Here is a 26,316-nt window from a genome sequence, read left to right as displayed (position 1 = left end):
ATTTTACAGGAATTTACAGGAATGGATGGCAGTAAATTTTCTTCAGCTTAACCCCTCCATAACGGAAATCCTTATTATAGGTCCTCAGCACACTCATGGCCAAGTTCTGCCTGCACTTGGCTCTCTAGCTCAGCATGTAGTACCGACTGTTAAAAGCTTGGAGTTATTTTAGATCAGCATCTCACTCTTTAGTCCCATGTTAAAAGGCTAGCTCAGTCGTGTTTTTCCACTTGAGAAATATCTCTAGATTTAGATCTTTTATTTCTTTTAATGATCCTCAAAGAGTGATTCATGCTTTATGACTTCTTGTCTGGATTATTGTAATGCAGTGTTTACATGTCCTAGGCAAAACATGATTGCACAACTTCAGGGTGCCCAAAATGCAGCCACCATACTTTTGACCAAATCATGAAAGCATGATCATATCTCCCCTATTTTAGCTTTCCTTCACTGGCTGCCTGTCCGTTTTCGAACTGATCTTAAAATTTTACTCTTGACTTTTAAGGCCCTGAATGGTATGGCACTGAGCTACCTGGCTGAGCTTCTAAATCATTACTCACCAGCCTGTAGCTTGAGATCTACTGATAAGGCCCTGTTAGCTATTCCCCAGTCAAGGCTGAAAACCAAGGGTGACTTTTGCTGTTAGGGTCCCAACCCCTTGGAATACCTTACCTGAGGAACTTAGACTAGAAAATTCATTGCCTTCTTTTAAATCGTCTCTCAAAACTTACTTCTACTATTTGGCTTTTGATTAATTATTTTATCTGTTACTGAATTTATCTGTTACTTTTATGTGTTACTTTTGTCCATTATTTTATCGTTACTTTTAACTATTTTCTGTGTTATTTTATTTTTTGACTCTGATTTTGTATGTGATTGTTTTCCTGATTTCTTTTATTTGTCCTTGTTTGTGAAGCACTATGTAACAGTTGTTTTGAAAAGTGCAATATAAATAAAGTTATTATTATTATTAAATCGATTCAATAGAACAACACAATGAACGGCAAAAAGGTCTTTATTTCATTGTGTGTGTGTGTGTGTGTGTGTGTTTGAGCCAGGGAGCAGGACGTGTTAATTCAGTGATGCCAACGTTGCCCTTTAATGTAACAAGTCTGCCCAAACACCTAGTGCTGAGCTGTACAAAATGCCAACAATGGAGCCACTGTGTTGTGTACTAAATCTTGTTCACCAAGCCCAGTTTGTTTTGTATGAAGTCCTGGCTGAAATGCACACTGCATATAAATATCCCTTTTCGTTTTCATTTGGAATAAGTCACTTGTAATTTTTATGTTGAAATAGGTAGGTTTTTTCTGTATTAGTCCTTGCATTGTTCAAGACAACATGGAGGTCTGTATGTTGCAATTCTCTCAACTCCAATGACCTGTCAATCACACATTAAAATGGATACACATTTAAAATGGATAACATTCTCATGTATGCCAGATAACCATTTGCTACCATTCACAACTGGTCTTGAATAAGGAAATAAATATAAGGTTAAAGTTACATCAGTTAACAATTATTGATGACATTTCTAGACATTAAAGGCATCCAAAATAATACATTTTATTATTTCAAAAACATTTAAGACAATTTTACACAAAAAATGCTGTGCAGAGCAGTGATATAGCACTATAAAGGCTTCTTGCCGTGATTTCCTTTGAAGCCTTTCTGTCTACTGGTTGGAATTTGTTTAAAGCAGACTTAATCACTTTTCTAATTTGTTTGCTTGGCACAAAGTTGGTAACCAGGTCTGTAACCATAGCAGCATACAGAAACTTTTGCTTTGTAACCTTACCTCTCAGTCCAAATTGTTCAACAAAATGTCCACGAGTCAGGTCCAGCATTTTGTTTTGTTTTTTGTCTCAATGTCTTCAACACATAACTTATTGTATTGGATTAGTCCTTAGTTACACAATTTAGGAATAAACACAATATATTACATTAGACAACCTTAGCTTGTGGCAATGCAAGCATATTAGGTGAGTAAAATTCCCCCAGTGCACTGGACATTATTATGTGCAGGCATGTGTTCAAGACATAGCATGCCTCAGCAAATCCCTCATAGTCAGTAGCAAATTAAATTAAAATGACCTGTTGGGATTACAGAATAGCACGAACCAAATTAAACATGTTTGGTTTCTGGCACTAATAAGAACAAAGCATGTGTCATGTTTTGATTAAAATGTCATTTTCATTCAGTGATACACACAGAGATGGTTTCATGAAAGGGTTAATGTGTTGTGCATTTTGTCAATTTCTCAATACAAGTAAAAGCCAAAACCAAAGTGGCAACTACACTTGCAGTAACCATTTCCTCCCATCATATTTCAGACACAAGACACCTGGTTTCCATTCTCACTTCTTGTTTCTTCTTCATCAATCTTTTAATGGCCAGTTGTATTATGTTCAGTGTAGCAGCTCTGTATCTACCTATACAGATAATGTGTGATAACATGTAGTTGTTTATGCAAATTGGCTCTCTGTCTTATCTTGTAAGTGGATTGCTGCTGATTGCCACTGACTTTTTTTAAAGGTAATATTTCTTAAAATAAAATTGCTACTCATAAACCACTGTTCAGGATATATACAGTACATAATCAAATCTAATTTAACTAAGCTTTAGTCTGTTTACAAAGGTGTGACAGGATCGTGCATGAGGAGGGTGATAGAACGAACTGGAGGCTGTGTATATAGCCATATTTTGGAGAAACTATTCATGTTTGAATGGATTATGCTGCAACAATGATTAGACAAGAATTGTTATAATTAGAGTATATGGTGACTGATATGAATTCAAGTTTACCACAGCTGCTGCACATAACTACAAGGACACATTTTGGATGAAATGTTGCTTGAAACGCACATGATGTTGCTTCCTTGCAGAAAAATTTGCTACCAACTGGGATGACTGTACTCCTTAGTGCAAAGGTCTGTATGGATTTTGGAGCTGCAGAGGACAAAACCAGTTTATATCTCTATTTTACACAGGCTTCATCCCTGAAGAGTGATGGGTCAACTACACCACTTATAACACATAAAAGCATTGAACACCCAGGTATAAAATTAAGGTTAATGAACCTCTTATGTTACATGTGAATATTGTATGGTCCTTTGTCTTTTTTTGTTTTTCTTCAAAATAACAGTTGGCACCATGCCATTCACAGAAAGGGGACATTAACAACAACAAAGGAAACAAAGACACCCATGAACCAAATTGCTTGCAATGTACATGTAGGATTTTTTTTCTGCTGATATGAGCTATCTCCACCTGCAGGAAGCTACTAACAACCACAATGTTGTCATATTGCCAAGTCCACCTCCAGGGCAATAAACTCACAAACACAAACACATACACACACACACACACACACACACACACACACACGAGAAATGAAGAAGTCCACTGTTTGTTTCTAAGCTCCACTGAGAAACATTTCTAAATTAAAAGGATTTTAATCTTTACGTGAAACCTAAATCTATGTATAGACCAAAAACAAAAATGAGAGGGCAAAGGTAACACTATGATCAGTTGAAAATTACAAAATGACAGAGCAGTCTTCACTGGTAGGTAATGCAGGTGTATGTGCAGCTGTTTGCACCACTGAGCCATATCAGGGTTAAACAAAACCACCACTGAGCTCTCAATGAAGCTATGCCAACTACAACAGAAAATAGCCAATTCTGTCTGTCTGGTTCTCTCTCTCTCTCAAACTCACTCACACACACACACACACACACCCAACACCAACATGCTGCTAGAAAACTGTAATTTTTATAAAGGAGGGTCGAATTGACCAGTCTTGAATCTATTCACTGCTGTCCAACAACATGAAAAGAATTGAGCTGGTTTGAAAAATTGGTCTTCCCTACTACTTCTCAGCTGTCTCAGCTGTCTCACAGCAGCATACCTCATATTAAATGAGCACAAAGTTTGAGATTGACTGTATGCTTGACTCATGCAGTTAATAAAAAATCAATGATGTCCGTAAGACTTTTCTATTTCAAAGGGCACTGTGCATTGATATATATTATGCATATGATGTTGCATCCATGTGATACATCTTAGGGCTTCCCATTTCTTCTTGTCAGTCAAGTCTCTCCTCTTTTTTAGGTATTATGTACGAAAGAAACACAGAGCACAGAGGGTCATGGAGGAAACAAATAAAGTGACAAAGAGAAAGAAACGGAATATTTTTATTTCAAGTTAAGTTATGCATCCTTCCAAGCACAGTCTGTCAAGGTGGTGAATTATGAATCTAATATTCAACTTTATATTTTATAAATTGCAACTTATTAAAGTATAACCTCCAATATTGTATAATTATTCTTGTAAGCATGCTTGGATATGTTTTTTGTACATTATTAATATATTGTACTATGAATTATATTTTTGAAATACCATTGAAAAGTGTTATCAGTATAGGCAGGTAGTATCATACATTACATATATATATATATATATATATTTGCATTATGAGCTGCTATATTGTCCTGAGTTCTGTTTGCCCCTTGCTCAGACCAGCAAGCAAAAACACACTTTTTTTTTTTTTTTAACAAAATTTCACTGCATAAACAACAGTTAATTTGAATTTTATTGTATACAAAGAGGAGCCCTCAAATGAAATGTGCTGAGCATTTCTGCAAAAATAACCTGAAGCAGAAGCCAAAGCGGAAATTAACGATGCTTGTAAATCTCACATTTGTCTCTCTTGCCATTGGTCTACCTCGCCAAAACATTAATAGCACCTGCTGAGAACAAGCTATTAGCTTTGCCAACGTAAAGGTTTGGTGCTGCCAGCTCTTGTCATGGGGAGTAAGTTTTTGCAGTATTTGCTCGTGCCATAAAAATTATCCAGCTCAATCTAGTTTTTTTGGAAATCTAAACAGTATGGGGCAGGATACATAATTTTCAGTCCAAGCTGACAGACTTTTTATGTTCCCTGCTTTGATTGTGTGAAAAGCTTTTTTCAATGCGCCATACTTGGAGGAATTACAGGCAATATGCATACATGTTGGAAACCATAAATCAAAAAGCATTGAGCATCACTGTCTTTCATCACTTTAAAAAACCATACCTGCTTGGTAGAGGTGAGTAATTAAAGTCATTTTTATTTTCAATCAGATTCCATCAAATAAAAAATAGTATTATAATACTGTACCAATACAGATACTTTATGTGAAGTCCTCCCATGTAAAAACAAATGTCTCAGTGAGTTAATTTTGATTAAAGAACTATTTGCATTAGTTTACATTCACAAAGATCAGATGTCTCTCAATGTTTCTGCAGTTACAAAACACAGATTTACTAAAGAATGTTTAACAAATGTTCAGCTTTATTGTTTCACCATGTAGGATTCTTGATGGGGTGTGTATGAGAAGCAGAAAAACATTGCCTGTGACCATAATCCAGGCAAAACAGTTTAGAAGAAAAAACAATAATTTCAAGGAGACAAGGTTGCATTGAGTGTTTTTTTTGTGCATGCACAGTAACTGTGTGACTTATACTGTATGTTTTCATTTCATTTTTCTCACTGGTAGAAAATTATATTTGATAGGGGTGTTGGGTGGTTGAGCATTGGTGACTTAATGTAGCATAGTCCATTTTTCATCATTTCCCTTTAGAAGCTCAGCTACTGTAACCTGCTGCAGAGCTCTCCAGTTATCTTCCCCAAAGATCAGAAGGGCAATGCATTTTCATCATGTGCCTCGTGGTCCCAGCCAATTCACAGATCACCGGCTTAGGGTCTACGTTTCACAGACACACTCATCAATCTCTGCTACTCCAAAGTCTTGTCTCAGAGCACAAAGATGAAACACACAGAAAGACAGTTCTTTAGAGGTACTACTGTGTGTGTTCCATCCATTTATCTGCTTCCCTGCAGCCTGAGCAACAAACACCTATCGTGACAGACATGATTATCCAAATTCAGCGCCTTAAATCCTTAAATACTGAAAACTGCCTGTCTGTCTCCAGTCATGCATGTGAATTATCACCTGTCACAGAGGTGACCTGCACTTTCAGAGCAGCACTGAAATGTAATTTGGAGACACCATACTTTGACACATTAATCAACACTCTCCCTCCTGACAGAGACTTTACTGACTTTGGCTTATGCCTCGGGCTAATTTTACTGAATGACAGTCCCTTGCTCATTATCTGTTTCCAGCTCACTTCCTAGTACAGGTTTTCCTGTTCTGGGGTGATACTTGATTGGATCCCAGTAGGTTGTAATCCAAAATGGCCTTAAAACAGCAGAAGATAAAATAAAATCCATTGAAAAGAATTTGGGGAAAAACTGAACCACTGTATTATAAGTTGAAGGCTACTGTAGCAAAGTAAGACATGATGGTTTTCTTTTTCTTTTTTTTTTTAAATCAAATCACTTCATGCACTGTTTAATATATTCTTTTAAAATACACCCTTATTGATAAAGAAAATAATAACTGAAGGTAAGTTAAATAAATGCTAATAGGCCCTTTTCACAGCAGAGCCTTGAAAGCACAGGTGTTACTAATAACATTAACGGCATGGCTCTGTTTTATTCAGGTGTCCCACTGACAGCGAGCCAACATGCACAATACCAGGACCCTGAAACTGACGCACCTAAATGGATTTCAGCCATCACTGGTTTTTATTGTTTACACCTGTCCTTACCTACTGCGACATGTCTTCTGTGAAAAAAGACCTCTATTGCCAATGAGATGTAAAGCTTAAGTAAAAAAGCTTTACAAGGGTTTAAAGCTGTGAAAACAATCTGGTGAATTTCCAAATGCATTCTCAAGAGGGTCAGCTCGCAGGGTAACACAAGCTTGCTATAAGTAACTAACATCCTGCAGTTAGAGAATAGAGTTTGTAACCGCTTGGCCACATTGATACAGTTTCACATCATGCGGGTCATGTTTTTAACCCTGTTCATTAAAAATGCAGCTGTGTTTGTATTGTCTCATTGGTATTTGCCTAAAGAATCAGAGAGAGTGCTTCTCTGGATTTGGTTAAATAATTCCAAATGAATGGACATGGCATTGATACTAATCATAGCAGACTAGCTGAATGCAATCCTGCAAAGAATATAACAAAGAGCAAAGTGACCTAAATATGTCTTCAGACATAAAAGAAGAATTGGCCTTACCCACTATAAAACCTGACATTGTTTGTACACATGATTTAGCTGAATGTTACGCAGCAGATGCAAAAAAAATAAAAAAAATAAAAAAAAACCCATCAAGTGGGATTACTGTAGGTTAAATCAGAGAAAATATCTAATACCTAATAATCTAAGACAAAAAATTGATTCAAGGGTATGGGTGAGAGACTTGTACCATATAAACTGGGACTTGTTGGGGAATATGAGCAGGCACAATGGATGAGAAGCTATCACAATTAGTTTCTATTCAAGGTTAAGATCGTGGCTTTGTGGAATACACAAAACAGGTCAGAGTAGTTAAAAATCTGACCCATATGCCACTAGCTAGAACAGAAGGAAGGAAGTGAGAATATGGAGGATGGTAATGACCTTGATTACAGACTTCTCACTTTGATTGGTTTGTCTTTGTGAAGTCTTATGGCAAGTCTCCAAAAATAGATGTTGCATATTCAAGGTTGAGCATTTAGTGTGTCCAGATACTGCTAAGGTGACTTGAACAGAACATGTTCCTGTTTTAATTTCACTCAAGTAGGTCAGTCATGTAAAAGTGAAACAAGCATTTATATCATAATAACTTGATCTTTGTGTTACTTGGCATGTGGGGTATATAAAATTACTACTGCATACAATACGTGGGGGACAAATGCTGCTAAAAGCTATAATGACCTCATATGTATTTGCAATGGTGATTTAGTTAAAGTCCCCCTCCAGTCTAAATTTGCTTTATTTCTTGTTCCTTCACTGTGCAGAATAATATATGTGCAGAGTTTGACACTAAAAGTCTGTTTTCACATTCATCTGCATAAAGGGGAAAGTTTCTCTGTGCTTTCCAAAAATCTTAAACTTATGAGCGTAATTTGTGACATCACAACAATTTTTTTTGTGTCCACAATTGTGGCCCAGTATACAACTTACACAAGTGTAATGTGGAAACATGAAGCCTCCAGTACACATATATACACTGAGCATGCAGTTTACAGTGAAGTAACAGACATCTTATGTCCAGCAGTTAAACTTTTAGAATGAAATTCTGGACTTTTTAGTGAGGGAGGAATAGATATAATTTTAAGGATTTTTAAGGAAGTAATATAACTTTTAGCACAAATTATTAGTCAAAGCAGAGTATTCTTATATGTCTTCGAACATGTCTGAAGGAGATCTATGGGATTGATATTACCGTCTGTTTTTGGCCATTTGAAAAATACTTAAGGCCAGTGCAGCTTATTGTACAAAGTAAAAAGTGAACAGGAGTGAAATAAGGTGGAATCTTATGCTGCACTCTGATAAGTCTGCTGCCATCAGTGAATAAATCTATCTCATGCCCTTGCTCTATTTGTCATAGTCTGCTCTTTAATTGGAAGTTACTAAAGTCGGGTACTAATGCTGTCACCTACAGCAAATGTTTTTAATGATAATTTATTAACAAAGAAAAATTGGAAATCCACTTGAAAGCAAATGGAAACATTTACCTTTGCATATAAGTGGCTTTGCTGACAAATATTTTGCCTTTCGGGAAACCATTTTCTACACTGTCTTGTGGTGAATGATTTCATTTTTTACTTTGACGGAAGCTTATGCTTCAATGTCTGGCATTAGGGAGGATAACAAAGACAGAATCAATACAAATAGGTTTACAGTCAAAGTCAGCTGATGCTGTGTGATACACTGTCAGATGCATAAAAATGTATTTTTGTCAGCCAGTTCATCTGTAACTCCCTGCATACACATGCTCCCGTACCTGTCTTTCTCAGAAAAACAAAACTATTTAAATGAAAAATCAAATGCTATGTAAATGTGATGATCATAATCAGTCATAATAATGGAGATTGTAATACAACATGCAAAGTTTCACTGGGAAAACATTTTGGTAACATTAACAACATAAATGTGGTCATTCATGAAAAGTAAGATTTGTGTCATCATCACTTCAATATATCAAAACTAACATTGTCTGCACTAATTAGTGTGTTTTGACTGATGCAAATGAATTGATTCTTTTGAAAATAATGAGTGAATTATTAGTCATAATTAAGCATGCTAACAAGCCCTGATTTATTAACTGATTTCTCCATACCAGCTTCGTCAGTGTTCACTGCATGCCAGGCTTTATTTTAATTACGCTGTCTGTCCCAATCAATGTCAAGCCATTCCTGTAGATGGAAAAAAAGTCAATTATGAACCTTTCACTGTGTCATGCTCTGTTGACGCTGTTTCTCTCTTACAAAACTCTGTATTCCAGGGTCATAGTAGAGCAGTAATACAAAGGGGACACAGCTGGGAGGTTACTAGTATTTGTACTTGGCAATCACCTAAGTGCTCTCCATTACAAGAATGAATCTTGGTAAAGTTAACTAAAGAGTGGCATGAGCTTGCACACTGGTTATGATTGCTTGTGTACCGAGAGGTCAATTTTAATTGCTTTGAAACATAATGGGTAAATTTTGAAATATTACTACATTGCTTTCTGGACAACAGGACTATGCTTGGAGCAAGTTATGAACACTACAGAAATGTGAAAAACTCAAACAGCAATGTGACATTCATAAACATTCTGATCGTCAGACCATGCTGGGCACAATGAATGCTCTGCATGAATTTGTAAAGGAATCTACTTGTTCAAAAGGAACAGAAATGAAGAGAATTATATCTGCTGTATGGGGTGACAACAATGAGCCTGATAGATGCGGCCATTAAGTTCAAGTTCATTTGAAATGCCGACTATGAAAGATACAACTGAGTGGTAGAGACCTACACAGAGAGGTATAGTTTTGTCCATTCATCATAAAGAGGTAAACATGGAAACATTAAAACAGCAGGCATGCTAACATGAACCTGAAGCTCCTGCATTTACAATACTGTGAATGTGAAACTGGTTCAAGGAGAAGCAACCAGAAGAACTCAAAATGCACATTATCCACTACAAGATGAACGATCTGAGATGAATTATACTTTGAAATGTTGGCACCATCTGGGAACTTTGATAAAATACAGGAATTCATTTTTCAAGATCTGAGCAATATCTGATACAGCTACTGTATGTGTCCTAGAGTTCTCTTTGACGCCAGGGGTAGCCTGTGGCACAGGCTGCATAGGCGGGCGCCAAATAGGGGGTTGGGGGGCACCAAATGAGTGGGATGTTTTTTTTTTTCCTTTTGTTTTTTTACTGTTGTGCTTGTATAGCCTACAGCTTTTGGAATTATTCACTTCCTCTCCCTTCTTAATGTTTTTCCTCTCTTTTTTCCCCCATTGACTTGCATGGGTTTTCATCTGGTTTGTTTTTCAAAGCCTTACTGGTCGCTCAGTTCTACCAAACTTCATATGCTACCTCAGGCCATGCCACCAAAAACTCATTGAACGGCACCTTGAACCCCAAGTTGCCTTTTTTTTCTGGAAGACTGGGAGGATTTTGTCTGGGCTGACTACCATTGTTGCATCTCATTTTTGTGCAAGTTCATATCTGAAGTTCCAGGACTGGAGGTACCATTGTTGTACTTTTCTGGGAGCTCCAATCTAAAATCTTGCCCAGGGCTTGTTTGACATAACCAGCAAGGATTGAGACAGGATGACCAGCTTATAAAAGTACCTGGCTACGGAGGACTTTGCATTATATCTACTGTACTTTACTGTACATTTCTAATTTCTCATGTTTGTTCTCACAATTAATTCTGAAAATGTTCCAAGGAAAGAATAAATGTCTACTTTTAGCTGCCACTATTTTTTTGCATCTGGAAAAGTGTTTTTGGTACTCCTACATTTCTTGGCCACACAAAACAGTGAGCCTGAGCCCTAAAGTGTGTGAAAAAGAAAATGGGGACAGTGATATTGAATTTTGTAGCAGTGTTTGTTCAAGACCAATAAAACTCACTCTAGTCACGGGTGTGACTGGACAGATTTCTTTTTTTGTGGTCTCTTTTGTTGTTATACCCATAAATAACTACTGTGTGTTTGAAGTCAGATACATGCAAAAATGTTAATAAGCGGTAAGCCATACAGTTGTACTTACGGATGTGGTCTCCCTCAGTAGCTAATTAAAAAGACATCTTTTTGATCTCATAATAGCCCTGCTGCCAGGGTAAACAAAGCAAGTGACAATGACACAATAATGGATTTTTGCATTTCAAGAGAAGTTACAACTTTTATGCAGGTCTATTTTTAACTGTTTTGTTTAACAACCTCTTTAGGTATGATACTCTTTCAAAATCTTCTTGGTATAATTAAATACATCTCAGCTCACACTCCGAACACCATGAACCTTATAGTGAATGTTGTTGTTTTTCACACAATGGTTTTACTCTTTGCTATCAAAATTTAGAAAAATGAAAGCCATTTTTACACAGGACCACTGATATGCAAATTTTGCTCAGCCTGCATTGAGTTCTATTCATTTTTATTTGAGAATTGCTTTAATGTTATTTTTAGACCAATGCATACAAACCTATCATTTAAAACCCCATATGTGACCCCACGTCTCCAGAACTTCTCCAGAATGGGCTTCAGAATTATTTTTTATCATTATGACACAGGACAATAGAATTTAATTCATTCATCTTGAAGAGAATAGTTTCACACTGTCCATAAAGTAGTCACTTATGATAAAAGTTGCCCTTTAAATGCATTTTTTTAGGTGCTTTAATGATAATACTGGGACTAACCGACTAACTACTAACTCCAAGTTTAATACCAAACTGTTTTTGATGGACTTTAAAAATAACTTTCATCCCTCAAAGAATGTATCTTAATAGAAAAGCATAACAATATATACAGGTACTACAGCATGATATATTGTTTTTGTGTTATCTTTTTCTGTTTTTAATCAGTCAACTATAAAATCAGTCTCTGCCATACAGTTTTATTCACTTACTGATTTATATTTATTTGAAATTATCAATATTCAGTTGCAGATTAGAAGTACTTCGGCACTATTTAATGCTCAATACAGACAGGATTAGAAAAAAAAAACAATTATGAAGGTTTACGAACTGAATGGTGAGTTCAGCACGAATGTATTAGTGGTGAGCACCAGTAGACTGAACTCAGCCAGATACTCTGACTCCATGGTTACATGGTGAGTTTTAGTTTACCAAAGTCGGTTGCAGGCAAGTGGGTTGGAGTCAGTAAATTATACATTGAGGTCGTTTCTATTTCACGTTTGTCACAGAAAACACACAGTGAAGCACTTAAACGTCACAACACTAGTAACACGTGAAAAGTTACACTTTTTCCAACCTCTTGTCTTGGTTGAGTTGTCCGTTCGCAGCAGCTCTGCTGCAGCAGTTGCTGGTTGCTGCAGTAGCGTCAGGTAACCATGGAGACATATGTTGCGTTAGCTAAACTGATGTCCTACATGCAACAGCTTTACCGTTACTCGCTTGTTCTTAAAGATAAGTTGCTTTTCAGTGCAACGTTTAAAACGCTTCGAGGTAACCTAATGTAACAGTTAGCCAGAAAGCCATTTGTTTAAAAATCTTGGGGTAAACAAATTATTTTCTCCACGGTAGGCCTGACGTCACGTAGAATGTTCAAGAGTAATTATCAGGTAAGTTTATTTATTCTTCTTCTATTGTTTTAAAGCCCTGCTCTTTGTAAATAGTATGTTGTTTTCTCTTTAGCCGAACTAGCTTGCCTGATGTAACATTAGCTAAAACAGCTAACGTTAGTGGTGTAAAGTAACGAAGTACATTTACTCATGTACTGTACTTAAGTAGGCCTACAAGTTTGGGGTACTTTTACTTTTCTTCAGTATTTCCATTTTATGCTACTTTGTACCTCTATTCCACTATATATCAGAGGGAAATATTGTAGTTTCTACTCCACTACATTTATTTGACAGCATATATATATATATGCTGTCAAATAATATATATATATATATGTGTGTGTGTGTGTGTATGTATATGTATGTATGTATGTATGTATGTATGTATGTATGTATGTATGTACACATACATACATACATATACATATACATATACATATATAACTTATAGACTGGTGAAAAATTAAAGGAAAAAGCAGTACAGGTCTGAATGTTTGACCCCTACAGTGAGGGGTCTATAATGAAACATTTCTATCCTGATGGGGGTGGTCTCTTCCAGGATAGGGCACAAGGGGTCACTGAATGGTTTGATGAGTATGAAATGACCTTTGCAGTCACCAGATCTCAACCCAATTGAACACCTATGGGAGATTTTGGACTGACATGTTAGACAGCGCTCTCCACCACTGTCATCAAGGGGGGTTGTAGAATCAATGCCAAGGCTGAGGATAAAGGTGATCATTCAGAACAACTTTGTATTGATTTGCAGTGACCCTTCCCTCTAAAGGAAAACGCAAGTGGACCCAAACCATGCCAGCAAAATGCCCCCCACAGCATAACAGAGCCACCAGATCCACCAGATCCCCTCACTGTAGGGGTCAAGCATTCAGACCTGTACCAATTTTTCCTTTAATTTATATAGATATGTATGTATGTATGTGTGTGTGTGTGTGTGTGTGTGTGTGTGTGTGTGTGTGTGTGTGTGTGTATGTTTATATTTAGATGCAGTATATTTATATATATATATGTTTATATCAGTCAGAGAGACCAAACCAGGACATTTACTTGTAATGGAGTATTTTTACATTGCTATTGGTACTTTTACTTCAGTAAAGGACTTAATACTTCTTCCATTGCTGTTGAAAACAAAAAACTTGTTTCTTGCAGGGTGGAGCTGTGGTTGAGATCTTCAGTGGACAAGGAAAAGACCCTGTAGCAAAATGGAAACTTTGCGGAGGACCGTCAGCCATACATAAAGTGAGTTTTTAGAGCTGTTGTTTACCTTACCTATGGTAAAAAGACATGCTCACTGTTTTACACAATCAAGTCTAACTATCCTGTTAACTTTAGTTAAGTTAGCGCCCAAGGGCCTGAATAGACAGCAACGCATGCAATCTAATACAGTCCAATAAACATGCCGTATATAAGTTCAAACAGCTAAATGATAACCACAAAGCTGAATTAACCTCCGGAATGAAACCGTGCATCAGAAATTGAATGTTAGACTGTAAGCTTCAAAAGGTACATTATAGCAGAGCTACTGTAGGTTTGCTTTACATTGAAGGCTACTAGGGCTGCAGCTAAATTTTTTTTTTCAATATTTATCAATCTGTTGATTATTTTCTTGATTAATTGATTAGTCGTTAGCCCTAAAAAAATTGTTAGAAAATGGTGAAAATGAGGATCACTGTTTCCCAAAGCCTAAGGTGACATCCTCAAATGTCTTGTTTTGTCTGGACCAACAGTCCACAACCCAAAGATATACCGTTTACTATCATAGAAGACTAAATAAACCAGAAAATATTCACATTTAAGAAGCTGGAAGGAAATAATTTTAGTATTTTTTCTGACCCTAAACGATGAATTCATTATGAAAATAGTTGATGATTAATTTTCTGTAGATTGACTTAAAGATTAATCGATTAAATACATTGCACTGCTGTCATCCTGGACAGCTCACCACCTGGGATGCTAGAATACCAACTGTATGAGAGATGAGTTATAAACTGTCAAAATGAGGGAACATACAGTCTCATGTTATCACTGAATTACATTATCAGGGAGGACAGAAAATCTTACCTTCATGTGATAATAGTAGTGGATGCCTATGGGACTATACATAACTATACATTTTCATAGAGCCTACAGCTGTTCTTGACACATAGACCTTCCAGTTATAGTAAAACTTCATATATACTGTATGCTCATATAGAAATTATTTGCAGTCATAGGAGCACTTAGTAAGGACTTACTAGACCTCTTCTGTATTGTTTCCTTTTCTAGGAGTATAATAAAGAAGTCAAAGGATTTGTTTACTGTCTGGAGGGTAGCAGCCATACAGTCAAGATGCAAATGCCAGAGAACGGAAAAATGTCTCGTAAGTCACTATTATACTTGCAAACATTTGAAAACTGTATTTCCTATTTCCACGTTAATAGAAATTATTTTCTTTGCTTTTTTTTTCTTAGTTGGGCTTCTCCAAAGATTCTTGGTCCTTCAAGTTAATATTCCTCAGTTCAAAGATTTTTCCATTGAGCTTGTGTAAGTACTGCAGTCAGGTGTTTTGTACTTCAGAATCAGGCAAAAGTGACAGATCATCATTTCTGGAAACACACGCTGCTGTATAGCCCAATAAATCTTTTACTTGTTAACTGGTTGATAAAATAAGGAATTACAATATGGTTGCCACAATTATATTTAATGGAGTAAATTAACCTTTGCTCATATAAGAAAAGTATTATATCATACAGCAAAATACAGAAAATAATTTGAATCACTGTGAATTCCCTTCAGACCACTTACAAAATGAATATAAACAACTTGTTTTTATCTAGTAGGAAAATATGTTTGCCTCCTGTTTCTATGTTTGGAAAATCCCTTGAGCTACCTGAAAAAATGAGTGCATTGTGTTATCAATGACTATTATGTAATTGCTTTAATAACCTTTTATGATTAAGATATTTAGCTATAAAAACGGCTTTTATCTCGCCAGTCCCAGTAAATTCTGCAATGCTGAAAATGAATGAATAAGCCATATTAGAAAAAATATAATTTAATGTTTGACTGTCAAGTGCTGGTTCTTTTTTTTTCCTCATATATTTGCTTAGGGGTGGCTCTGACTGTGTAATGTGCTCCAATGTGCTTGCATTGATACTTCTACATTTAGCTGCTGAAAGAGAGTGTCACTTTGAGTTACCAATGTCATATAATAAATAAAATGCACTTTGTGTGCAATCATAGCTCTATAAGTCATGGGAACCAGAAGAAAAAAAAACTAGTGAGATGTACTGTTAGAAGTGGAAATGATTTCTTAATAAAGCAGCTTACTTAGTACTCATACACTACATCATTTTAAGAATCTGGAGAAATATTGCTCTCACTGTTGTTTTTCTTCTGTGTGTGTGTCATGACAGCTGATTTCACAGCACTAGATTGAAGTAAAAATACCTTTAAGAGCATACCTTAGAGACCAATAAAGCATGAGGCACCTCTATGGTCAGGACTTAGTACAAAACTGATGCTGATGATAATTCATGTTCTGTCTTGTTGTCTTTTATTCACAGGATAACTGATTTAGGGCACCTGAAAAGAAGACTCTACTTATCAACAGTGCATAAAGAGTTGTCTGCCACACTTTGGCATGCAAAAATACCTCTCATAGGATTGAAACGCAATATTGTCAGTATCTGATTCATCTTTGACCTTCTGTCATTATTTTTAGATTTGCTCTCAGCTTTGTGCTTTTTTATGGATGGTGTTCATATTTTGTAGTAAGTATTGAGCTGTATCTCTAAGGGATCCTTTTTACTATAAAATCATACCGTTTCTGTTGTCTCAGTGGTCTACTCTGTGCATCGACCTCGTGTCCTTCACCGGTGAACTGTTCAAGGATGCAAGATTTTTGACACTGGATGGCATCACTTTGTTCGCCACCTGTAAAGTCCGGAGAATCTTCACCATGAAAACAGAGCCCACAGGAGTGTCAGATGATGGTAATGCAGTTGGCCACATATATAAAAGATTAATGTCAAAACTGAATTTTATCAGTTTGCCTTACCTCACAGGACCACACAAGATACATATTTGCCTCTCCCTCAAAAACATTGCCTTTGTTCTATCCATTTATTGATTGAAAATGTCTTCTTTTCCCGTAAAAATCACTTTGAACATAAGTAGTTATTGAAGAAATATAATAGAATAGGAACTCTGTGGTCTTCACTTTTAATAGATATGTTAGTGTGCGGGAGGACAGGCAGACAGGTGGCTATTTTTTGGTAAAGAGCCCAGTGGTTGGTTCTGTTCGATGCTGTTTAGGCTCAACTGTTGCACTGCCAGTAAAGACAGCTCTGTTGTTTTGTATTTTTCAGTTGATCAAAGTGTTACCTTTGTTATGTGATGTGATGTCAACATAATGTGTTTTTGGATAAATCTGATTGTTTTTATTTAAATCTAGATATGTTTCTCAATGGAGCTGCTCTCATGGACTTGATCCCTCGCAGTTGTCAGTTCCCAGCAGATGTAAACCACGTGACTCAGGTGTTGAACATGGAGAATTTGCAGAAGGCAGATATGAGGAGTGGACATGTGAACTCTGACTGTGGTGAGTAAGATCAAATCACAGGATCAATAAATAACGACAGGTTACACAAAGACATTTTGCTTTAGTTAAGAAAGCAAATAATCTAATTACATGGCCAAAAATGGTCCATGTACTTTTGTGTAGGTTATGGTAGTTTAAGGAGGGCCCTTTCCTGTTTCAACATGACATCGCCTCTGTGTGCAAAGGGAGATCAATAAAGAAATGTTTTTCCAAGACTGATGTGGGAGAATTTGACTGTTATGCACCGAACCCTCACTTCAATCCCATCCATTACCTTTGGGATAAATTGGAATGCTGAATGTAAATCAGACTTTATGACCCTTTCCTGAATGGGAGCAAATCCAAATCTCATCTCTCAATCCAAAATCTTGTGGACAGCCATCTCAATAAAAGTAGAGGGTGTTATAACAGGATGTTAATGCTCATAAATTTGGAAAGAGATGTCAAAAATAAAATCACCTGTGGCTTTAATATTCAGGTCCACATACTTTGTTTGGTTGTCCACATACTTTTGGCTATTTAGTGTATGGCAAAGAATTAGTTGATTTTAGAGTTAATTATGACAGATATAGTGAAGGTTTACAGTGCAAGATTAGCCATAATCTACCCAGGAAACTGTTAATATAAATAGAGAAGCATCATGGTGCAGTGATGCTTGCATATTTTCTACAAAGAGGCAGTGATGATAATCGATTTGTTTTCAAAGTATGAGATTCTTGTGCTCTTGAGTTTTGTGTTCAGTTGCACCTCACCTGTACTCTGAGAGCTGCAATTATCTCCTCATATACAAAGACATGCACCGCTAATCCAGTTCCGCCAACTCTGTGGCCTTTTTTATCAGCGCTTATTTATTTGTTCTGACAGCTGTCTAAGTCATGTTGAGTCAAGCGGCAATGCCCATGGAAGAGAGCAGTAACCACACACGAGATCATAGCTTATCATAATTAGCATCTGCATTATTAGCATAACATTCCTAATTATAATTAAAACGATTGCTATTAAAGTAGGCATCCAATTTAACTGTGACGAAGTTGCTTGGTGAATATTGTTGCTTCAGCACCCGATCTGTCAGAAACTGTTAAAAGTAAGGCGAATCAGTTTTCATGTAGCAACAAACAAACCCTGATTGTCTCAGTCCTACTCCAAAGACGTTTCATCATTCTCAGGGTCACTGAATTTTTACAGATCAAAATCTTTGTTCAAAATATTTCTTAGTCTATTAATAATCATATATGCCCCTCTCCTCACCTTATTGTTACCAGATACTTTTATGGGCTCCTGCAGATTTAAAGGCTGCTGCTTCTTCTTCATTCTAAGTGTATTCATCCCAGCTTTGTCTGTATCATCGTGTCGATCCTTTGTGTTTTGTGGAGTGGAATTGTCTCGCTCTCTCTCTTTGCTCTGATGAGGATCAGACAGAAAGTGTGTTTTGCTGTTAGCATCAGCGGAGGTGGTTCTAATGAGCTCTGGCACAGATACAGCAGGGTCAGGTCACGGCCATATCACTACTCCCACTGCAGCCAGTATTTTCACATGATGATACTGAACAGATTGATAGAATAAAGAGACACATCAACTCGTTCCGCTCAGTAGTAGAGTCTGATTTATATTCAAGCATTCATTTTATTTGCATGTAAACTGCATGTTGTGATCGGCAGGCTCAAATTCAAACTGTCTGCTGCAGCTTACAGGATCATGTGTAAAAAAAATCCTGAATATTCCAGCTCGCACACACACAAGATTTTGTCTATAGTGATGAGCTTTTGAAGATGTCACCAGCCATATAACATATAATTTCAGTGTGTGATATTGTTTGAATGTGGGCTCAGAAAATGAAAGTATTACAGCTACTTTTGATGCAGACTTGACCATAGACAGGAGAAAATAAGCATAAAGGAGTCTTGTGTGGCACCTGCATTCATAGGAGTATTACTAACATTTGGTTCAGGGATGGAATCAAGGTGTCAGAGTAGTTGAATCTTGTGCTCAGCTCAGCTATTCAGCGGCAAGACTTGAGATAAACACATGTATTTTAGTTTCTTCTTTTTTATGTTTGTACACATCGTAATAACATACTGCAGTACATAATGTGTACAGAATACATGTTTTTAAAGTACTTTATTCACAGAAAATGCCCTTCACCTAGAACTGGCTCCAAGCCTGCATTTTTTATGTAGGTGAAAGTGACTTTAGGAAATTTGAAGCATAACCTTTCGAAGTGGCTACACTTTCTCATTTTTTTTAAAAGTTGTAACACTTTCACAGCCCCAACTAGCAACAGGATGATTGTTCAATCTTAAATTTTCATCTGACAACAGACAAAGGAAATTGCTTAAAATTTGCAGCCCTACATGGCAGATAGTTGAAGTCCAAGGATGTAGCTGTTGTGTTCCATAAATCAAGCATTGTCTCCACTTTTCATGTACAACATGCATCAGCATAAGATTTGAAAAAAAACCCACAAAGTAAAATCATATCCAACCAAACAGGGATCAATGATGGTCAATAAATAATGGGATAATCTCTTTGCAGTTCCTGATCAGTCTACAACTGCCAGATCAGCCAGTTATCAAAAAACCAAGCCCCAGGGTTGCCTACACACAGCCTCAGGCTCCAGAGGTTCAGGGCCAACTCCTCAAACTGGAAGAAAAAGCAGTGCAGCCTCAGACGGAATGGATAGAAGTGCAGTCTGTATCCACAATAAGGTAATCTCATGATTCTCATAATTATATCTGTCTCTATAATTACAAACTAAAATGTGTCTTTCAGCCTGTACAGTACTCATTTTTTCTTGTGTCCCACAGGGATCCCTGTCAAGTAAAATAGACCAAAACATTACAGCAGAAAGTCAGAGCATTGGAAACCTGACTGAGAAATTATCAAATGGAGAAAGCTCCCACCTTTTCCGTGAGGGTAAATTTGAGTTTTGAGCTCATTGTGTTGTCTGTGCTGTCAGTTGTAGAAAGTTCACATTGTATCTGTCACATTAAGGCTTTTACTGGCCTAAAGAGCACGACAATTCTGAGCAAGTGAAGTGCAAAAAGCATTACAGATTACAAGATCCCAGCTCTTACCGAGTATACTATCCTCCCAACAGCTTTTAGAGTTGATAATGCAACATCCTTTGAGCATGACTGAATGCAAGAACGGATGATTAAAATTCCTTAATTTAGCTGAACATAATGTGGCTGGATGTATTCTCTCTGCAGCGAATGAATGTAAGAAGCTCAGTTACTGAAATTCCTTCATTAATAGGGATTTTCACGGTGCATAATCAGTTCACAGATATGCTTCTGGCACTCTTTAATAACAGTGTTGTTTGACTGTTTTGTGTTATAATGTTGAAAGTACTGTACTGTACATAGGAACACCTGGCAGTTTACAGCCTCATCCCCCAAAAGAGAGAGTGTTTGGCAAGCAGGGATCTAAGAAGCTTCGGGTCTACAGTGCTGGAAGAGAGAGGCTAGCATCACCAGGTAACACACGTCGCATGCTTCTATGTGCATGCTAGAATGTAACGTATGGTATGATGAATAGGCCAGGGTTTGATATGTTATGGTGTTTAATTCTGGTTAACAGCCCCTTCAGATGCTGCGTCTGGTGGCCACAGTAAGAGAAGTAAGACCAGAGAGAAGCTTACACCAGGTAGACAAGAGAGCAGGCAACAACCTCTGACCCTAACAGGAAAGACAGAACACCTAACAGCAGGTGAGGTTCACTTCTGCTGTGAATGAAGAAGGAGCGGGACAGCAGGAAACAGCAGCACAAAGACATGTACGCTTTCAGACTGAGTGATGTTTAGAAAGTATAAAAAGACAGTGAGAGATGGGAAAATGAGTCTAAAGAGAATGATACACATGTTGAGTGACACTGATGTCTACTTTGCATGTTCTGATTTTACCAAGTAGCTCCTTTATACCTGAGAAAAATTAATATTCTTACTCTTAACTTACAAATTAGATCACTTCAAAATATTGCATGAATTTCAATGAGCCTCATTCAATGCTGCATACACCATCGCTTTTGCTCCCCGTTTTTAATTTTGCATAACCTACGTCAAGGCCATTTGCAGGATTTTTGTTAGAGCACCCCCTACTCTAACTCTACCACCGCACACACACCTACACCCGCATTGTCCTCACAAAATGAGCGCACGTGCTCTGAAAGCTCATTTATGGATGTTTCTCCACAGCAGTACGCTCTTTTGCTGCAGCCCTGCCCACAGACGGAAAGTAGTTAGTTCATTAATGGTAATGTGGCACATTAAATAAAAGTCAGAGTGACATCTCCTGGGCCCTGGGTTTGCCACACAGTGGGCAATTAGAGAAAGTGATTATACTGTCGAAAGGTTGAAATGTGCTCACTCATTCACGGCGAGAGGGGTGCCTCCATCTTTGATCTCAGGCCTATCGCGGAGTTTTAAGAATTCAGTGTTTCTTGCATACACACATGAATGCATGTAACTTTTACTTAGGGTTGAAAAAGCTTTTACATCCTTGGAAAGTATCAGAACTGCTGTAAAATTTAGTCTTTCTAATACAACTGGAAAACAAAACCACTATGGAAGCAATATTAGCTTGGAAAAAAAGGGATCTAAGCCAGTCTGTTGCTAGGTATTTACTGTATAAGGCTATTTGGACAAAGGTGTAATTTTATGATTAATAATTTAGCAGTAGACTGCTGTTTTTACTACTGATTACGTTGTGTATAGTGTTATATTCTCATTAAGGTATTAGTATACCAGCGCAATTAACCGAACCTACAAAAATGTCTGTGCAGGAAAAATTAATGTTCACTGTTGGCAAGCAGTGGAATTCATTACAGTCTTGCATATTGTGATTATGAATTTTAATGTGAATATAATCAAATGAACTTGAATGACATCAGCTATATTATTTAAAAAAATGATTTATTATTCACTTTAATTATATATTCCCTACTCAATCTTTGCGGTCCTCTTTGTGTATTCTTAATCATGGATCGTAGAAATTGTGCACTTGGAGCCCTAAACTCTGCTCATTTAAACATTCATATACAACCATTTCTTTTTCCTCTGTTAAAGTTGAAATGATCAAGAATATCGAAATGAGCTTGTCTTGTTTTAAAATCTTTTATATTAGATGAGTGTTGCTTCAGTACACTAAAGAAAATTTCCAGAGATGCTAACACACCAGCAGAGACTCTCTCCTGTTCGATTTGGGCAGGTTTGTCTTCTGACCTGCAGGTCTGGAGCAGCTGGGAGAGTAATGAAGGCTCCGAGCCCCAGTTCACTCTGCCAGAGGAGGTGTTCACTTTCTCATCGCAGCCTCACTCACCCAAACGAGGGCAAGGCCAGGGTGACCAGGAGAAGATGGAGATGGGAGATGATCAGTTTCAGAGCAAAAGTGGGAGGCGCTATGAGGCCCAGCCTGAGGATGACTTTATCGGCAGTGAAAGTGATGAGGTATGTTTTTTCTGGGGGAGAGACACAAGCACACTGTACATTTAAAGTGCATCTCATGTTTAAGATACATTATATTGCTCTGACACAAATGACCATCGGCCTTGAATAGGCAAACTTGTTGAATGACAGTACATACATTAATAGTTTGAAAAAAAGCCACATTTCAGACTTTGATTTGCCCATTTTAGGTGTGTAACAATTTAATCCTACATCAATCTAATTTAATCTTCATTCATGAGTAAAGATTCAAAACATGATTAAAATCTTGCATTATGCACGCAGTTTGATTTGGCGCGAATCTCAAGAGCTTATTTTGGAGTAAAGTTTCATATTGCACATTTCACAGTGTGGAATATACTTGAACTTAAAAGGTCAGTGGAGTTATTTATCATCAGATAATTTATTAATGGATCTGAGACTTATAAAGAATAGCAGCTTTCTTTGTGCTGAGCAGGGAAATTAAACTTTGTTGAACTATAAGTATAAAGATGACTATCTTCAAAGAAATGCTAATTGCTTTTACTTATTTAAAACTTTATAATAGGTCTGATAATTCAGACTTAAGAACCTCATTTTGTTGTGCAGATGATCAGTTTAGCTATAATATAATGTTATAATATATAAAGGTATTAAATTAGTGAATTCTATGCACCACCTTAAAGAAAAAAAAACACAAAAACCTTAAAAAACCTAGCACTGGCAATGTACCTTGCATGTCTGGGTTAATTTTGATGTTGTGTGGTCTATTTTCTCATTTACTGATAACATCATTCCTCTATGATGTGAACCAAACAGAGAAAATGTGTCGTTGTTTCAGTGTATTGTCAAATCATTTTTAAGGGAGTTGAATAGGAGACAGTCTTCTACTCTAGTATTTTCTCAAGCCTCGCTGTTTTGCATTGATATTCATTAGAAACTGAAATAGAAAGCCTTTATTGTCATTGTATTGTAGATACAATGAAATTAGGAGTGCCACTCCTGGTTGGAGCATTAAAAACACAGTATGACATTGTCACACAACCACACAAAGAGCTGCTGCACTCATGCGTGCTGCCATCTTGAATCAAGTAAACGCAGCAACATTAATACAATGAGAAGTCCTGTAAGATGAGGATATATCAATTTCTGCAATGTCAGTAGCCTCAATTGTACACAATCCTGCAAAATTGTGTTTTGAGTGAGGGGTGTGACCAGGGTTGCCATGTTTACATCTTGGTGAAACCATACATTATGTGCATATGCAGGTGTGCGTGTGTAAAACTCAAACCAGGCTGATCTGGTATGAAAAATATGTGATCCCTTTTTATTAATCTTTTTGAGCTGCCAGTGCGGTCTTTGTCTTCTGCAAAGCTTTATCCGGAGATGACATTTTTCAATACATTTTGTATTTCCTATTGTTTTGCCGAACATTCAACGTGCCTATTGTTACTGATCACTGTTGAAGGTGCTCGACCTTTGCATTTTTTGGCTGCCATTTTACATTGTTTGCAAGGCAAAACAAGGCTTTGAGATGCCTCGTGGTACTATTTGCCAAAACAAAAATATAGACGGTGACCCATAGAAGTAGCTGCTTGTGACAAGGTGTGAAGTAATCACACCACACTGCACACACAGACACATCATGGAGTTTGAATAATAATGTAGTCATTTCAAATGCTGTGTTAGAGAATACCCCTTGCCCTAATAATGAGCCTATCAGAACACTAAAAGCAACAAAAATCCATCAGCCATAGAAAAATATTTGCCTGGGCTCCGATTAGTGGAACATTATGTGCCGCATGTTTGACAAACATATGCTCTACCCAGCATGTCCATTACTTGTTTAGCTGCTGCCACTATTCCCATGCATATACTTACATAGTTTATATAGTTAGTTATTCTCTCTCTGTGTACATATGAAAACTATACCTGGATGCAATTCCTCGATTCAGTGAGAGCAATGTAAGCAATTTCAATTTATTTTGAAACTACCAGAAGAAAGAAGGGTAATTTTAAGTTTTCAGGTTTCTCACCTACAACTTTTTCTGTGTGATGTTCATTTTGAAAGTGACTGTTCTTCAGGGAGGAAAATGGGAGAGCCACATTTGTTTGTGATATCTGAAGTTTCTTTCAAAGTCACAATGGTTATTCACTCTGGTATCCAAAAAGTTTATATTCGATAACAACTTTTTCAAATATAAAGTACTCCAACAAGCTGCGGTTTATCGAAATGTTTCTCTGTGATATATTTTATGATGGCTGATGGAGCAAGACTATATGTGGTGGAGCACTAAAGCTGCAAACTGCATATTGCTCCAGATATACTGAAAATAAACTGTACTGCAGGATGCCTGGTATTACTATAACATATTCCCTTTAGGAAAAGATGACATGCATCAGCTGCAAAAATTAATTAAAATTGTAAGTATAATTGTACTTCACTCTTTTTTTCCAAATATTTATTTGCACAATTTACACAAGCTTTAACCTGACCACTGCTGGCTCACTAAAACAGGTTGCTAAAGCTGTGTTTCAATTGCCAGGGCTTATTCACTCGTCTCAGCTCTGTTGTTGACAAGAGTTAAATAAAATAATAGGATACAGTTGGCATAAATATGACATTTCAGTGTTCTCCTGGCTCTGCCTGTGTGACAGTAGACACACCACTGAAAACAGTACCACAGTTAATGAAGTGTGTATTATTTGCTTATAATGACAAAGATTCAAGCCAACAAGAGGTAAGGTGTTTCTCAGTTGTCAAGAAATGTTCTTATTACAGAAAAGCAAACACATCTAATATGTTACTATTTAAACACCAATGAGCTGTGATGGCATTTGAACTATGTTAAGTGGTGTTCATGGCAGAAAGGAAACATTCTTATCTGTCAGTTTGGGCAAACACCTAAATATTACAGATTCAAAATGAATGAAAATGAAAGGTGAGGTTCTACAGCTCTGTGAAGGTATGGAAAAGAAAACAAAATATAGGAATTAAAACGTTTATTGGTGTTAAATGTTTACTTTCAGAAAAGCATACATGTCCAAAAAAAATAGACTTTAGACTTGACGAAAATGCCACTACAAATACATCAGGGTCCTAAGAGTCCTGTCAAGACCTGGCTCTAAAGCCTTGACAGAAGAGAGGAAGACACAGATTGAAGGCAAATAATTATAATTAGCAAAGAGCATAATGGTTAAAATAAATCCAAATGCTCCACAAATGGCCCTGCTGTCAAACATGCATGAACATACAATACTAGTCAAAAGTTTGAACACACCTTCCCATTCCCTTGGATGAGAAAGTGACTGGTACTGTATGTCTAAGACTATAGATACCAGGTCTGCTTAAACAGATGTACAGTATAAAGTGCAGTGCATGCAATACAGGTTGTGAGACAGTTTTTAACATATGATCTAAGTCTTGCAAGGCTCTGAGCCCTGAGATCCTTCTGCCACTATGGTTAAATTGATAAACCAGACTGCTTAGTTGCCATCTGACATAAGTTGGCCTGATTCTGAGTTTCATTCATTTATGGCAGGTTGCTCATTTCTCAACTTGAAGCAATATCATCTTTCAAGGCATTGCATCAGGTTCATGCAATTCTTTTGA

The 26,316-nt window shown here is 37.0% G+C and overlaps 1 protein-coding gene across 5 annotated transcripts in view; it reads left to right on the top strand.

The window, feature by feature from the left end:
• Positions 1-12,194: 12,194 nt before the first annotated feature.
• Positions 12,195-26,316, top strand: part of cfap20dc (CFAP20 domain containing) — a 32,613-nt gene continuing 18,491 nt past the window's right edge. For 2 of the 5 annotated variants that reach the window (XM_044349364.1, XM_044349363.1), the window contains exons 1-13: positions 12,454-12,568; positions 12,647-12,684; positions 13,852-13,941; positions 14,968-15,061; positions 15,153-15,225; positions 16,248-16,362; positions 16,523-16,676; positions 17,138-17,284; positions 19,817-19,989; positions 20,089-20,197; positions 20,650-20,760; positions 20,864-20,992; positions 22,489-22,727. In XM_044349364.1, coding sequence (XP_044205299.1) covers positions 12,454-12,568; positions 12,647-12,684; positions 13,852-13,941; positions 14,968-15,061; positions 15,153-15,225; positions 16,248-16,362; positions 16,523-16,676; positions 17,138-17,284; positions 19,817-19,989; positions 20,089-20,197; positions 20,650-20,760; positions 20,864-20,992; positions 22,489-22,727 — 1,587 coding nt within the window. The other 3 variants (XM_044349366.1, XM_044349365.1, XM_044349367.1) reach the window with 3 other exon arrangements.

The sequence above is a fragment of the Thunnus albacares genome, chromosome 4 (genome assembly GCF_914725855.1).
Source record: "Thunnus albacares chromosome 4, fThuAlb1.1, whole genome shotgun sequence".
NCBI lineage: Eukaryota > Metazoa > Chordata > Actinopteri > Scombriformes > Scombridae > Thunnus > Thunnus albacares.
Note: the sequence above shows the minus strand (reverse complement) of the source record. Positions and strands in the feature narration are given on the sequence as shown.